General features: G+C 42.6%; 1 protein-coding gene across 1 annotated transcript in view; it reads left to right on the top strand.

Annotated features, from left to right (window-relative positions):
• Positions 1 to 16,488, top strand: part of PDLIM4 (PDZ and LIM domain 4) — a 155,863-nt gene that overhangs the window by 73,127 nt on the left and 66,248 nt on the right. The window contains exon 3 of the mRNA XM_018563783.1: positions 11,859 to 11,937. Coding sequence (XP_018419285.1) covers positions 11,859 to 11,937 — 79 coding nt within the window. The remainder of the gene's footprint in view (positions 1 to 11,858; positions 11,938 to 16,488) is intronic.

Raw genomic sequence — 16,488 nt, 5'->3', positions numbered from 1 at the left:
CGCAATGGTGGAGGGAAAATTGGGGGGGGGGGTGGGGGGGGGGCGAGTGGAATCTCATCGAGGAGCGCCGCCGGTGGGACCAGAGATGGGACACTACCGCCGCGGCAATTGCTCACTTCTGCTGTGCGTCACCATCACCATTGTTAACCCAATATTTAATATGTATTTATGAACACACTCATTTCCCCTTTTCAACTTGTATTTCAGTATACAGCCGCAATAAGGATTTGATTACTGGCACTGTTTTTAGTTTGTGATATTTCACATTTCCACACAATTTAGAGACCAATTAAAAGGTCGATCACACATAACCAAGCGCAGCACACCGGCCTACACTTGATGCTGTTTTGTAGTTTTCACCTGTATGGGATTAGGAATTTATTTCTAACTAAGTTGGTTACATCCAGGGTTTAGCTAGTTAGGCATCACCTGTGAGATGGGCGGTACTCAGCAGTTATAAGCACTTGAAATAATAAGAAACTTCACCTCTATGATTAGGCCCAGGTGGTAAAACGCATGGGAGGGGCTAAAGTGGGAGAGATATTATGGTGGTGTATACCTTGTATTTTGGACTTTGTATAGAATTTACAGCAATAAAGTTGGATTTTTATGAACCTCAGTTTTGTGCGAATGATTGGAGAGACATTATTTGATGAGTGGGATTACACTACAGCCTGCACCCAATGTGTATATTGATCTACAGTCTGGTGGATTTGGAGCGGTGAGTTTTTTGCTTTTCACCATACCGGATATAGTTAAATTTTATTTTAAAGTATGAAATTTGGCAAGTGGCCACGCATGGAAGAAAAGAAAATTGTTAAGTGGCACCCAAACTGAATTGCGTTTGAGACCCCTGACCTACTACATTATTTTATGCTTTTCAGCCAGACTTACACACGCCTCTTCAAAATGGTATATGCAGTATTGGATCATAGCTGCTAGAAGATCATTGTTCATTTAACACACTGTAGACCCTTCAATTTGGCAAATGATGGGAGCAGTCAGAAGAAGGAAGTGCTAGCAGCCACCAGACAGGCTCATTAATAAAATATATTTTCCGGAAACTGTAACTGCACAAGCCAACTCTGCCTCAGTGGAAAGTTCCATTCCATGTGGAAATGGGAGCGAAACCGCCCATAATAATTCAGTTAATTACAGAACAAAGAGAAATAAATAAAAAGCTTGGATTAAGTAGCTCACTTGATTTGATAGTGATCACAAGACATTGGCATCTAAGGGACGTTTTATAGTCCTGAAAGTTTTCAATATAACATCTCCCCGTTCTTCATGCTTTGTTTAATTATTCTATCTTTATTCTGCAAATTATCTCTGTCCAAAAAAGTTTTCTTCACTTTAAAGTGGTACCTCCAGCATAAAAAGGTCCATGGCCATGATAATTAATTGTTCTTCTGAAATGAGTCAAGTGGAAGATGAGACAAGGAGAGGCTTTGACCGAATTTCCATACTGTCCCACAGCCGAGATTGCAGTGCCTTAGCATTTGGTTATGAGAGTAGCCATGTTGAAATCCCAGAGCAGTGGCTTTTGTAGCTAATTTGGTGCTTCTGTTGCTTATTCTATATTCAAAGGAGAGCGACCTTCAAGGTGGGAAAACAGTGGAGATGGGGGGGGGGGGCTTAATTTAAGTTCCAATTACAGGACATTTTTCATGGGCAGCGGTAAACAGTAGTTGAGGTCCACTTTAAATTTTGAGTTTTGATTTTACAATATTCATTTCCAATCTACTAAGTGACACACCTTAATTGGAATGGTTCATTGTACATTACCTGTTTCTTGCATCAAGAAGGCCAATGAGTTGTGGGTGTTCCTCTATAATGCCTCTACTATGTGGAGCATTTGAATAAACTATGGGGAAATCATAACTTTGTGCTCTGTGAAGACCAAAAACAACAAAGGATCATGCACCTGGAATAATCCAGGCTGTTTATTTATGTAGTTGGCATGGTGCTTATATTTCCACAAGTACACATAAATAATGGGGCCTTTGCTAGGGCTCCAAGAAACCACAGTCATGGTAGAGGTACATGAACTAAAAATAATCTATATTAAACCTGAACTCTAGACAGATATAAAATACACACATTAATCCAGCACTGTATTCATTATTCCATTCATTATTACAGGCAATCCCCGGGTTATGAACAAGATAGGGACTGTAGGTTTGTTCTTAAGTTGAATTTGTATGTAAGTTGGAACTGGTAAAACATTTTAGGTGTAACTCCAGCCATTTTTTAGTTTTGGGTAGCATACGGAAGGGTAACCCCCTGTAACATTTGTTTTGCTGTCCTCACAGTGGCTCTAATCCCACACCATATTAACCAAAACTAAAAGAAAAACATTTGCATTGAGTTCTACTTTAAATGCAACTTGGACCGATGTTTGTACAATTTTCTGTAATGTACAGTACCAGACTCGGAAGAAGAGGCAGGCACTCCTCATCTGCACATCTAACAATTTCCTGTAATGTACAGGAGGCACAGTACTACGAACGTCGGTGCGAGCACGGTAGCATTACATGTAATGGAACAGCCTGCGACCTCCGTTTGTAAGTAGGAGTCATAAGTAACTTGGTTGTTTGTAACTCGGGGACTGCCTGTAACTTTATTTTTAAATGCAAGCTGTTTTGTAATAGTCTATTCATTTACAGCTTGTTGTTTTTGGCTGGAGTTCTTCTTTAACTCCTTCTAACCATGCTTCTCTTGTGAGCTACATTGCATGCTTAACAGTTACATGTACCATATGCAAAGCTGCCACTAGACAGAGCAATGTATTAAAGCAGTTTCTAGCGAGGATTAGTTTAATGGAAACTGGGAACTTGTTGCCCACATTCCAGGATAAACACCGTCATACATTCTCTAGGGCTGAAGCTCTTCTTATTAGGATTCTGCGGGCGTTGGAGACATTCTCTTTCAGACTTCTGAATGTTCTAATTTTTGTGCTATTTTCTACTGTTTCAAATATAAATAAACCTTACATATTGATTTTATGTTTGCAGTACCTCATAACTAGTACACTTGCTATGCTTAAATAACTGCTAAATATGATTACATCACTCAAGCAATAGTAAATATTTATTTTACAAAATAAATATATACATTCATATATATTTATAAAGCGCTGTTGACATTATAAAGATTGCCTTATATCTGTAATATATATTTATCATATAAAGCATATGGCCATTTAGTAATTTCGCTATACAAACATTTCTGCATGACAACTGCTATTGGGGCTTATTCATTTAAACAGTGCACAGAGCTATAATAATTAGCTAGTGCAGTTATTGAAGTCAAATAATAATTTTCATTGTTTGCTGAGGGTCACTGAACTATGGACCTCACCCTCAGATACTGAAGAAGTCCAAGTGAAATGAGTGTTATATCTAGTTTTGCTCAATACTTTCCTGTGCTGTCTGTACCTCATAGCATTCACATCAGGGCCGTCTTTATGGCAGGGCAAAAGGGGCAGTTGCCCAGGGCCCAATCATTGTTGTGGGGCCCAAAGCAGCTGCCCCTTCAGCCCACATAAGATAAACACATGCAGGGCTGGCAGCCTCACCTGTGTGGGCAATGGGGCTTGCACCAGCCCTGCCCCCTGTCTGTGTACACAGCATCGGTGCTCTACAGACAGGAGGCTACATACAGCAGCATAGACATGGCTCTGGGCTCCGCCCACTATCAACACGGCCCTGCCTCCCGCTCGCCGTACTCTGCTCTCCTGTGTTGTCTGGGGGCCCTGCTGGGAGCCCACACCGTGCCCTGAGATGTCACCCCCACTGTGTCCCCTCCTGCCTCCCCTCTCTGGACCTTCACACCAAGTAAGTGCCCAAATATGCCACAGTTTATGTATGCAACAGATACATATACTGTGTGCAACACATACATATGCAGAGCAGGTTCCTGACATTGCTTCTCTAGTTCAATCTATGCTGCTGAAGCAGGATTTAGAGTTTTTAAAGAAAATGTCATTATCAAGTTCTATGTATGGCTGCAGCAAAGCTTCCTGTACTCTAAATACTAGGATGCTCCTGCCTCTCTCTCCTCTCGGTCTCTCCTCTTTCTCTCCTTTCTGTCTCTCCTCGCTCTCTCTCATAACTGTCTCTCTTTGCTCTCTCCCCTAGCTCTCTCTCCTGGCTGCCTCTCCTCTTCTTCTCTCTCTCCCGTCTGTCTCTTCTCGCTCTCTCTCCTGGCTGTCTCTCCCCTCTCTCTATTCTGGCTGTCTCTCTCCTGGCTGCCTTGCCTCATTCTCTTCTCTCTCCCCTTGCTGTCTCTCCCCGCTCTCTCCCCTGGCTGTCTCTCCTCGCTCTCCTCCCTGGATGTCTCTTCTCTCTCAATCCTTGCTGTCTCTTTACTCTCTCTCCTGGCTGTCTCTCCCCTCTCTCTATTCTGGCTGTCTCTCTCCTGGCTGCCTTGCCTCATTCTCTTCTCTCTCCCCTTGCTGTCTCTCCCCGCTCTCTCCCCTGGCTGTCTCTCCTCGTTCTCTCCCATGTCTGTCTCTCCTCCCTCTCTCCTCGTTCTCTCTTGTTTATTCTAAAAAAAGTTGCAGTGTGGTGTTAGACTGTTCGGGATTCGCTTGAAGAAAAGGCAGCAACCCTTGCAGCACCATTCTGCTTACTATGCGTTCGGCATCACATAGTGTTGCCCAACCTCTTCCCTATGCTGCTGTTAGGGCCGGGGGGGGGGGCCCAAGAAATTGTTTGCCCAGGGTCCAATCAGTATTAAAGACGGCCCTGATTAACATGTATAAAGTTAGAGTGTTTCCAGATGCAGTAAGGAAACAGTGGAGAGACAGCTTATTATTACATTGCCTAGGTAAAACAAAAAAACACGTTTGCAATAAATTGACAATAAAGCACTTTCTGAATTCCCAAATCACTTATCTTTCACATTGTGTAAACTAAAAACTGCTCTTGTTGTCCATAACAACCAATGAGATTCTCATTCCCCTAGACAGCATTGGAAAAAATTAATTGACAATCTGATTTTTTGCCATAAAAGAAATAAATAATGGGCCTTCATTCAGACACTTTGATAAATAAAGCTAGTTGCAGCACTTTTTATAAAGTAAACCTGTATGGTAGTAGTGATTAGAAATGTAGCCTTACAAAGAGAACATCTGACTGTACAGGTGAAACTCGAATAATTAGAATATCGTGCAAAAGTAATTGCAGTAAGTGCTGCAAAAGGGGCCCAAACCAAGTACTGAGTACATATGCATGCTTGTACTTTTCAGAGATCCGATATTGTTCTATGTACAATCCTTGTTTTATTGATTGCATGTAATAATCTACTTTTTTGAGGTTGTGGATTTGGGGTTCTTGGGGTTTTCATGAGCTGTAAGCCATAATCATCTGCCCAAACCAAGTACTGAGTACATATGCATGCTTGTACTTTTCAGAGATCCGATATTGTTCTATGTACAATCCTTGTTTTATTGATTGCATGTAATAATCTACTTTTTTGAGGTTGTGGATTTGGGGTTCTTGGGGTTTTCATGAGCTGTAAGCCATAATCATCACAATTATGACAAATCACGGCTTGAATTATCTTGCTTTGCATGTAATGAGTCTATCTCATATATTAGTTTCACCTTTTAAGTTGCATTAGTGAAATAAATGAACTTTGCACGATATTCTAATTATTCGAGTTTCACCTGTATATGCCAAATTAACTATGACACAGTCTGAAGTTTTGGTGCTGGTCCATCAGTGTAGGATCACAGTCAACTTTTGTCCATTTTTTCGTGCTTTTTTTTACCAAGTGTTGTAGTGTGTTTACAGACATTTTTTCTTATCCATTGCTGTGCATTGCAATGTGTTTTTGATGCGTGTTTTCATACATGGTGATTTTTTGGTTTGGCCATTGAGGATTGATTTTACTGCAGTGACCATGTGGTAAACTTTGTGACGAAATTACTTCCTGGATTTCTGTGTCTTGTGTTGACTCGATTCACAGAGGGAAAACATCAGGATAAGAATCCTAGGGGTCTATTCACGAAGCAGTAAGCATCTAGCCGTAGCTTCGGCTGATCCTTCGGCTAGCTTCGGCCCCAGGACCCCTTCGGTTCAGTAGAACCAATGGGCTGCTGTAAGGGCTATTCCCTATAGCCCGTACAGCTCCTGAAGTCGCTGAGCGGCAGGCCATTGGCCGGCCAACAGCCTGCTTCTGACAGATGGGCGCAGCAAGCCGTGATCCAGCCACTTGCAGAGAGATCAGCGTCCCTGGTTACCAGCTAAACAGGGACACTGATCTCCAGACAGTCCAACTCTCCCGGGTGCTCCGGGAGTCTCCCGCTCCCGGCCGCCCAGGAGAGAAACACTGTGCTTCAGCCGTGCTAGAATTCTGTGGTGCACACCATTAATTGTGTGATGGGTTTACAACTAGCTGCTCACCCCTTACTTTTCCTATTGGGATTTACTGATCAAATTAAAGTGATATATAATTTTTTTCCCTCCCCCAATGTCAGTGTAGGAACTTACCTTAAATGATGCCTCTTAATCTGATCATCTTCTTCCTTACTGTCGTTTTTAGCTGACCCTCCAGTGCTGCTGCGGGTCTCTGATCCAGCGCTGACTCCTCTGTCCTCCTCTTCTCTCATGTCCCACGGAGTCCCACGCTGCTCCATATACTTACCTTGTGTCTCTCCTCGTCTCCCGGCCGAACATGTGAACTGCGCATGCGCCCGCTCCAAGATCCTTTGCTAGCAGTAGATATATGCAAAAAAACGTGAGGGTTTAATAACCCTTTAACACTACCCAAGCTCAAAGGCTTCTTATTTTCTATGTTGCTTTCTACGCTAGATTCTTCTTAGGTGGAGACTTGATACTCCACCCACAGTGGACCAGTGGTTATGGGTGATCGACAGAATATTTCCGTTCTAAACATTTACCTATATGAGCTGAAGCTGCCCACGAAAGTTTGATGGGCAGACTGGGTGGACGCCAGGGGATTTACATTAGAGGACCAGTGGGGTGATGTAACTCCCACAGCTTTGTCTCCCGGGGGTCCATGAGGTGATAATTAATATGAGAACTCTAGATTTTATACTCTTATATTTGAGCCTACCCTCTCCTTTCCTTTTCTCCACTTTTGATTTTTTTCTCCCCCTCTTGCCCCCACCTCTGTGTATTGCCCCCTGAACCTCAGAGGCCTGTGGTGGACCCCAAAAGGTAGGCAGGGCTGACATTTCACTCTCAGGGGTAAATACTTAACTGGGTTGTGGGATGTGAACACTAGCGGGAGGCCAGTCACTTTAAGGACTTTTTACATGCTTTATTAAAGAACAGCCAAACTTGGAAAGAGGGTATAGGGCTTCAGAAATCCATAGCAAAAATAGACTCCAGAGGATGACACTGTGTAGAAGAGCAACAGCTGCATAGAGGATATGCATGAGATCTTCCCTGGGAGAGACACCAGACTTGTTCCTGAGGTCCATGCGATCCTGGCACCTCCAGCAGTCATAATGAGAATAGGGGCAAACGGCAGTGAGTGAACTTGATGTTGTATTTTTTTTTTAAGTGCACACCACCGCAATATGGTGATATAAACTGTGCCCACCCGAGACAGGGCAACTTGCCTTGTCTTGTATTCAAGCTGCCCTAGAATAAAAAGACCAGTACAGACCAAACGCATGTGGTGTGGACGTGCCCTCAAATCGCATGAAAATGAAGGTGGATATGCATCATTTCCCAAAACTTAAAATAACAGAGCGCATAGATGTGAACAAACTCATTGGTTTACATGGGTTCCTGTGACATATCTGTTGTTTTTCATTCTGGCATGTGCACTAACAATGTGTGAACATGGGCAGAAACAAACAAAAAGTATAAAAAGAATAGAACAAACAGCAACCAATCCAAAACCATCTTCTCTACACTACTCTAAAGATATCTAATATATGATCTGATTGGTTGTTATGGGTTACTGAATACCACTGCTCTTTGGATGGCCCTGTTAAAAAAGGTGATATTACTACGGTAATAATACAACCCCAAATTTCTCTGTGTTCAAAGTTTTTTTTATGGTGCTGTGAACTGCAGTCTTGGCACAAGACACCTCCTGTATAATGTTTAATAAGAGGATAGGGTTATTGATCTTTCATGAGAAACTAAAGCTGGCCATTTCATAAGGTTTTTCTTATGCGAAACAGAAGAGGTACAGGATTTGTCATGTTGTTCTCTTTCCCTCAGAGAAAATCACTAAGGGGTCTATTCACTTAGCTTCGGCTGATCCTTTGGCTAGCTTCCGCTCCAGGACCCCTTCGGTTCAGTAGAACCGAAGGGCTGCTGTACGGGCTATTCACTATAGCCCGTACAGCTCCCGAAGTTGCCCGAGCGGCTCAGTCATATGCCTCAGCTCGACTGAGCGGCAGTGGAAGCCGAAGCTGGCCAAATGGCTGGCTCCGGCCACTTTCAGAGAGATAAGCGTCCCTGGTTACTAGGTAACCAGGGACGCTGTCATTACACACTGAGAACCCGGCCGGTCCGCTATGATATCACAGAGGCCTCTCCGTGTTCTCAGTGTGTAATGACAGATGGTGTTCCTGGTTACCTGGTTTCTCCCTGAAAGGTTCATTCTGCTCAATTGGGCAGAGTAAACCTTTCCCTGCTCGTTTTTTTTTTTCTTCTGACATCGGAGCCGTTGGCTGCCGTCAGAATAAAAAAATTTTAAAAAATAAAATCACCATAGGAATGCATAGCTAGATTCCTATTGGCTATTTCAATTTGCAATAGCCAGTAGCAAACCAGCTATTGCACCCGCCCACTGCTGCTTTAAATCAGCAGAGGGGGACCTGCAGTTCTCCATCAGGTCCCCCTCTGGTGATTGACAGCATCAGCCAATAGGAATCTAGCTATGCGTTCCTATGGTGTTTTTTTTTTTACGGCAGCAGAACCGCCCGGCCAATAGAAAACAATTGTTTTCTATTTTTTTTCTACTTTTTTAACTACTTTTCTATTCTGACTGTGACCCCATTGGCTGCCGTCAGAATAAAAAAATTTTAAAAAATAAAATCACCATAGGAATGCATAGCTAGATTCCTATTGGCTATTTCAATTTGCAATAGCCAGTAGCAAACCAGCTATTGCACCCGCCCACTGCTGCTTTAAATCAGCAGAGGGGGACCTGCAGTTCTCCATCAGGTCCCCCTCTGGTGATTGACAGCATCAGCCAATAGGAATCTAGCTATGCGTTCCTATGGTGTTTTTTTTTTTTACGGCAGCAGAACCGCCCGGCCAATAGAAAACAATTGTTTTCTATTTTTTTTCTACTTTTTTAACTACTTTTCTATTCTGCTCGGTACCACAGAGGCATTCGGCTATTTACTCACTGCTGTTCAGCATCTATGAGAATAGGCCAAACAGCAGCGAGTAGCCTGCCTGAGGTTCGAACTCCATCTGCACTTTGGGTCGGCCGAACATGCTGAGCATGTTTGGCCGACCCGAAGCCACACGAAGCCGCCCGATATACGGTTGAAATCAGCCATACAAGCCTGAAGTGAATAGCCGAACAGAATTCGACTCAGTTCACTGCAGGTCGGTTATTCACTCGGCTGCTGCTGAATTTTTGACATTTAGGGCCTCTTCACATGACGTCCGTTTTCTGTGCTGACCTGATCCGTATGCTCCTGCACTAAAAATGCATCCCAATGTATCCCTATGTGTTTTATGGGCTACAGTTCTCACGTGCGCAGTCCGCTCAGGTTACGACAGAAAAATACTGCATGTCACATTTTGTACGGTCAGGAAACAGTCCGGAAATGCAAAACGCGTCAAAAATGTGTCAAAAACACACTGCACTGCAGCTAACATACTGACAGCCCTACGCCAGCAAAAAAAAACATTTTTTTTTTTTTTACTGGAACGCATCAAAAACGCGGCAAAACACATAGCACCGCGTCTGCTGATCCGCACCTGATCAGGACCTGAAACTCATGTGAACAGGCCCTTAGACATTCCACTGTAATTTAGTAATAGGTGCAAGAAGTAGCACCTTCTCCAATGTACTGAGCTAAATAACAACAAAGCGAAGACAAGAGGATGGCTAAGAGGCTAGCACTCGTTCCTTTAACTGCCTCCGGGCCGGCCGTTGTGAAAAACATAACATACAAGCGATCCGCCGGCTGTAGAGCGGGCGGATCACTTGTATGGGTTAACGATCGGTGCCCCCCTCCGCGGTGCCCCCCGCCGTTGTTGCGCTGATCCCGGGCTCCGCTGTGCCCGGTGCGAGCCCTGGATCAGCATGTCGCCTGTGTCACAGGTGATCAGAGGGAGTTCATTACACGAGCTCCCTCCGGTCCCCTCTCCTATGCAAGCATCAGCTTCTTTTGGGGGGTCCTAGGTGACATTAGGGGTCTTGGAGACCCCTGATGTCTCCATAAAGAGGACCTGTCACATATTTTGCTATCACATAGGGGGGTTTTATTAGACCCTGTATGTGATAGCAATAAATTTAGTGAAAAAAAAGGAAAAAAAATGTAAGTCCCCCCCAAAAAATTTAAAGTTATGCATAAAAAATAATTTAAAAAAAAAATCATTTTTTAAAGTCCCCACCCATACATATTTCATGCACACATGTGTCGTGTGGCGCATACGTGCAAAAAAGACGATTGCGCCCATTACGCCGCAAATGTTACATATCGCCGCGAACGTCGGAGTGAGAGCAATAATTCTAGGGCCATCAATCACTGATAACACTAAACTGATAAGCGGTAAAAGCTTTTAAAGTGTCGCCTATGGCCAATTTTGGGTATGGTAGTTTTCTGCTATTTCGCGGGTGCGCGCAATTTTAAAGCTTGACTTGTTTGGTGTCTATTCTCCCGACGTGACCCCGTCTTTTATATTTTACCAAAAAACTGGGTAATAATAAATGTTCAAGACCAGGTGTTTAGACCCCCTTCCTGTCCAGGCCATGTTTCAGTGTTCAGCTCTGCGGTACTTTGACTGACCTTTATTCCGTCGTGCAACGCTGTACTGAAATGAATTTTATACCATTTTTTGGGGACAGATAGAGCTTTCTTTTGGTGGTATTTAATCACCACTGGGGTTTGTATTTTTTACTCTAATTAGGAAAAATTACAGAAAATTAAAACTGCGTTATTTGTGTGTGTATTTATGTGTCCTAGGGACATTTCCAAGTCCAAGCTTCTTGCAGTTTGGGGACTGGTATTAAAAGCTCAGTCTTCTCTGTAAAGTGCTCCAAAAAATGTCTGAAATCAGTTACAGACGATATGTCATACTAAGCCATTTATTAATGGCATAAATGCACAGTGCCAGACTAAAGTGCAAATATTGGAAGCCTAGACATAAGCAGTCTGTAGCCAGTAGAGGATCTAGAATTTGATAGTTAAATGACAGGGGCAGAGCATAGAGTCAGCTGGGAATGGAGGTTAGGAGACATTGAGGCTCCGTGTAAAGCTGGGGACCCTGCAGGTATTGATATGAGGACAATTGCAGGTATTAGCACGTACCACAAAGTACTTGCACTTTACTAGTTATCTAAGCTAAGTAAATACGGTTGATTGAGCCATACATGATGCCAGCTAGCTCTTTGCTTTCCAAATCAAGAAAGGTCTCAAGTAGAAATACTGTTTTTTTATCTATTTATTTCTGGCCTGTAATTGTAAGGAGAGTTTACACAGGTGTTTAGAAGTACAATAGACAAATAGATATTTTACTTACAGACTGCACTGTTGATGTAATCAATAATGAGTAAGCATGATGAGAACTACTGTTATTCCTTCACTACATTGTTGTTTGCCAGGAATGATCTTATTTACCTTTGTTTTGATTCCACTGAGTGTGATTGATAATGAGTGACATTAGTTTGCCCTCTGCCTGCAGGTGTGATGGGAGGGCCTGGTCACCGACAGAAGAACTTAGACAGCAGCCGCGTAAATACAGTCTGGAATCAGAGCTACAGGTAAGAGAGAATTATTGAGATCATGTGATGAATGAAAACATCAATTTGTTCCATGTGCTCTGATTTGTTTTAATATAATTATAAAGTTCGATTGATAAAAAAGACACATCTAATGAGTTTAACAAAAAGACAAAAATAAGACTATTGTTGAAGACTATTCCACTTTATCACAGTTCTTTCTGTAGAGAACCCTTTCCACATGCAGAAGTTAAACCTCTTTTCCTCCAGGCACTAGAAGTTTGTCTTTTACAAACACCTTAAAGTGAACAACTTTACACAAAAACTACTCTTTAGGCTATTTATATATTCATACATAAGGTGATCATATCCTCCTTAATCACCTCTTCTCAAGGAAAAATTATTTCAGTTCAGTTAATCTTTCCTCGTTCCTGAGATTCTCCATGTTCCTTATTACTTAATATTATTATTTCATTTAATACATTTCACCCTTCAATGAACCAAGAAACAACCCCCAATGCTGGCCTCAGGCAATCACCCAACCTCAGACAGATATTAATCAACAGAAAATTTCATTCTGACTTTAGAGACACAAATAAGTGTGCAAAACCTTGCAACAACAAACTTTGCAAACTGTGAAGCTACATCAATCCATTACATTACTCCACTAAAACTTTCAGTATTAGTGGATCATACAACTGGGCCTCCTGTAATGTAACAGTGTAACAAGTGCAACCAGGGATGTTACATTGGTAAAACAGGACAGAAATTACAAAAATGCATAAATCTACATGGACAAACCATAAAAGAAAGGACTGAATGTGGACTTTAGCTTTCTAAAATGCTATGCTGACTCGCCGCTGATCTCCCGCACCGAAGGTAAGTGAAAAAAATAAATAAACATAGCGCAAACATCGGAGCATTTTGACAAGTACAAGTACTTGTCAAAATGCTGTTTTTTCCGCCCTCACCCTGCAGTGCCCTCAGGCGGCCCCCTGACTTGCCTTGCGGTAGCGCCGGGCCTGATTCTCATAGTAACATAGTATAGAAGGTTAAATAAAGACCAAGGTCCACCCAGTTCAACCTATGTATGTGAGTGTGTTTATCTTGGTCTAACACTTCCCATATTCCTGTAGATTCTGCGAAAGAAGAAACTCATCCAGAAGTTTCTTGAATTTATCAATGTTATCAGCAGATACCACCGCCTGTGGTAGTGAGTTCCAAACTTTCACTACTCTCACAGTAGATACCCCCTACAAATTGTACGATTGAACCCTCTCTCTTCTAACCTCTTGTTCTGTCTCCGGGTTCTCAATACAGTTTTGGTATTAAACAGTTTGTTCCTAATATTGTGGTCCCCATTGATGATTTTGAAGACTGCAATAAGGTCCCCACTCAACCACCTCTTTTCCAAGGTGAATAAGTTAAGATTTTGAATGCAGTCTTCATAACTCAGGCCTTCAATCCCTTTAATTACTTTTGTAGCCTTTCTCTGAATTCTCTCCAGTTCCAGGACATCCCTCCTGAAAGAACTGTACTGCATACTCATGATGAGGCCGAACTAATGATTTATAAAGTGGAAGTATTGCAAGTAATTCAACATTAAATTGCATTTGCCTTCTTGTAGCCCATTCCTCAATTTTACTTAGGTCCTATTGTAGTGCAAATATCTCCTATTCGGGATTTACTGCTCTGCAGAGTTTAGTATCATCCGCAAAAACAGAAATTGAGCTATTTAGTCCAATCTCTATATCATGGATGAATAAGATGAACAGGATCGGTCCCAGGACTGAACCCTGGGGCACCTCATTCCCAACCCTTGCCCAAATAGCGAATTACCAATTGATTAATACCCTTGGGTCTGTGCTTGCAGCCAATTTTCCACCCATGTACATACAATTTCATATAGACCTTAGTTAATGGATTAACATTTGTGGGGTACTGTGCGAATGCAGAGGTGACTATTCTCACCTCTGTGACTCTTCCTCCTGCCCTCCCAACTTCATTTCTCCTTATCTGATGTTTTTCACTCTGTGTGTGTGTCTTTTCTCTTCATAGATTGTTGCCCTTGCAGATTTTCTTATATTTTATATTCTTATATTTTGCATGCATGCTTTTTTTGCGATCGGTAGCTCACTGGAAGGCAGGGAGTTGTTTACCACGCGATCCTGTGCGGCCGATTGCACTGCCACACCCCCTCCCACCCCAGAACGCAAGGAGACCTTGTATATGCAATCCCTTTTGTTCTGGGCACGGGACAGTGCGATCAACGCAGGGCTGGTGGAAACAAGTCCTTAACCTTTGTGTATTAGTACTGCTTGGACCAGGAAAAATGAGGTAGACCCCTGGAAGCATCCGCTAACAAGTAACTGCAAATACAAAAAGTATCACAAACAGTACTCAACCATCTCTTGATAAATATAACTGTTATGAGAATATGACTATAAAAACATCTGTCACCGTAATTCCAGAGCCCCTTGTAAAGGCAATGAACTGGAGTTCAGTGTAGATGGCATAGTTGTTATGGCAGTGAATTGCTGCCATTTACATTAAGTCAATGTCACGTAGTACCAAAGATCTGAGAGCCTGATAACATTTCATGACTCTGAAATGACATCTGAAGAGAACCTTTCTTGTAACATACAAAGTTTTTTTCTTCATCTGCTAGCTCCCATGGGATACCATAATAAGACTGGAAATATATTGTATACAAGTTTTGTCTTGACAGGAGAAATTATAAATTGTACATGTGTGATTGATAGCATAGTTGTAATGTTTTCTAAGAACACGGGATCTGTCACAGTGACAATTAGCAGAGTGCTTATGTTGTAAGGGACTACTTAAAAAAGTTGTATCACATTACTATCCCTCTGCTTGGAATATCATTTGCAAATGTATACATAAAATATAATACAGATAACAGAAACAAGCAAGCTACATATAAAGTGACTTCCGTGGATACACATGGGGCATATCGTTAATTTCTGACTTCTTTGCCAACATACATTGCAGAAGCAGCCGTGCCAACATACATTGCAGAGTCGGGGTCCAATGTTGTCACCCTCGGGTAACTACCCTCTCGGAAATGCTATGCAACAATTTTTCGAGTGCATGCTTGTAGACAAGAAGTGGCTGCAAAGACGCTACAGGAGATAAAACAGTGGGCTAACAAAATAGTAATTGTTTATAATATAGTAATATAGAGTGATTTGGCAGACTAAATACTATACAATTATGGGCAGGAACTCATGTGAATTTGGAACTTATAGTTTTTAAAGCAGCATACATAAACAAAATACTTGTTTTACTAGGGAATGATGAAATAACTTAAAGCTGAACTCCAGGGTCCCCACACCCCCTCTCCCCACTCCTCTAACTAATCGCTGATGTAGGATAAACTACCTAAATGTCCCTTTTACTCGTAACTTATTGCCCAAACCTGCAGTCATCGGACATTCCAGTCCCGAGTCGTCTCTCTTCTTCTTTGTACAGGAGGATGGGGGGGAGACTTTTTTGGGTGTCCACATTACTGCCTGTGTGACCTGGATACTTTCTATTGGCTGTCCAGCAGCAGAGTCCTCTCAGGATCCAGAAGAGGAGTCTCAGTAGAGATGACATCAGTGGTTGGTGTGGTTACATCTGCAGTGCTGGATTACCAGTCCTCCAGAAGTGGTGCCAGCGAAAGACCCACTCTGTGGACTTGGGGTGAGTTATTTGTTTTACAAATCATGAGAAAACAACTGAATTGGTGAGAGGCGGTGTGATTGAGCAGTGGGTGGGTTCACTTTTGGCTGAAAATGGGCCTCAAACAACAGTTCGGCAGCAGCTCTCTAGCACCTAAAATTAGGCAGACAATACTAAGGGGTCTATTCACTAAGCTGCAATAGGCAGCCAAGTGAATGACCGACCTGAAGCGAAGTGAGCCAAACGCTGTTCGGCTATTCACTTCAGGCTGGTACGGCTGATTTCAGCCGTATATCGGCTGAAATCAGCCGTACATCGGGTGGCTTCGCATGGCTTCGGGTCAGCCGAACATGCACAGCATGTTCGGCCTACGCGAAGTGCAGAAGGAGTTCGACTCAGCCGATCCAACATCTGGATCGGCTAAGCTGAACCTCCGGCAGGCTACTCGCTGCTGTTCGGTCTATTCTGATAGATACTGAACAGCAGTGAGTGAATAGCCGAATGGCGCTGAGCAGCATTCGGTTCGGCTGTTCTGCTCGCTCCCTCTGTGGGACCGAGCAGAACAGAAAAATAGTTAAAAAAGTAGAAAAATAAAAATAGAAAACGATTGTGCAGAGCTAGCAATGACAGCCATCTCCGCCCAACAGTTTTCTAATGGCCGGCTGTTCTGCTGCCGTCAAAATTTTTTTCTAAAAATAAAAAATTTGGCCATAGGAATGCATTGCTACATTCCTATTGGCTTTTTCAATTTGCAATAGCAAACTAGGTATTGTACCCGTCCTCTGCTGCTGTCAATCACTAGTGGGGACCTGATGGAGAACTGCAGCAGAGGGCGGGTGCAATAGTTAGTTTGCTATTGGCTATTGAAATAGCCAATAGGAATCTAGCAATGCATTCCTATGGTGAAAT

This window comes from Nanorana parkeri, unplaced genomic scaffold, assembly GCF_000935625.1.
Source record: "Nanorana parkeri isolate BGI_ZX_2015 unplaced genomic scaffold, ASM93562v1 scaffold695, whole genome shotgun sequence".
NCBI classification, from domain to species: Eukaryota; Metazoa; Chordata; class Amphibia; order Anura; family Dicroglossidae; genus Nanorana; species Nanorana parkeri.
This window is presented reverse-complemented; position numbering and strand designations above follow the sequence as displayed.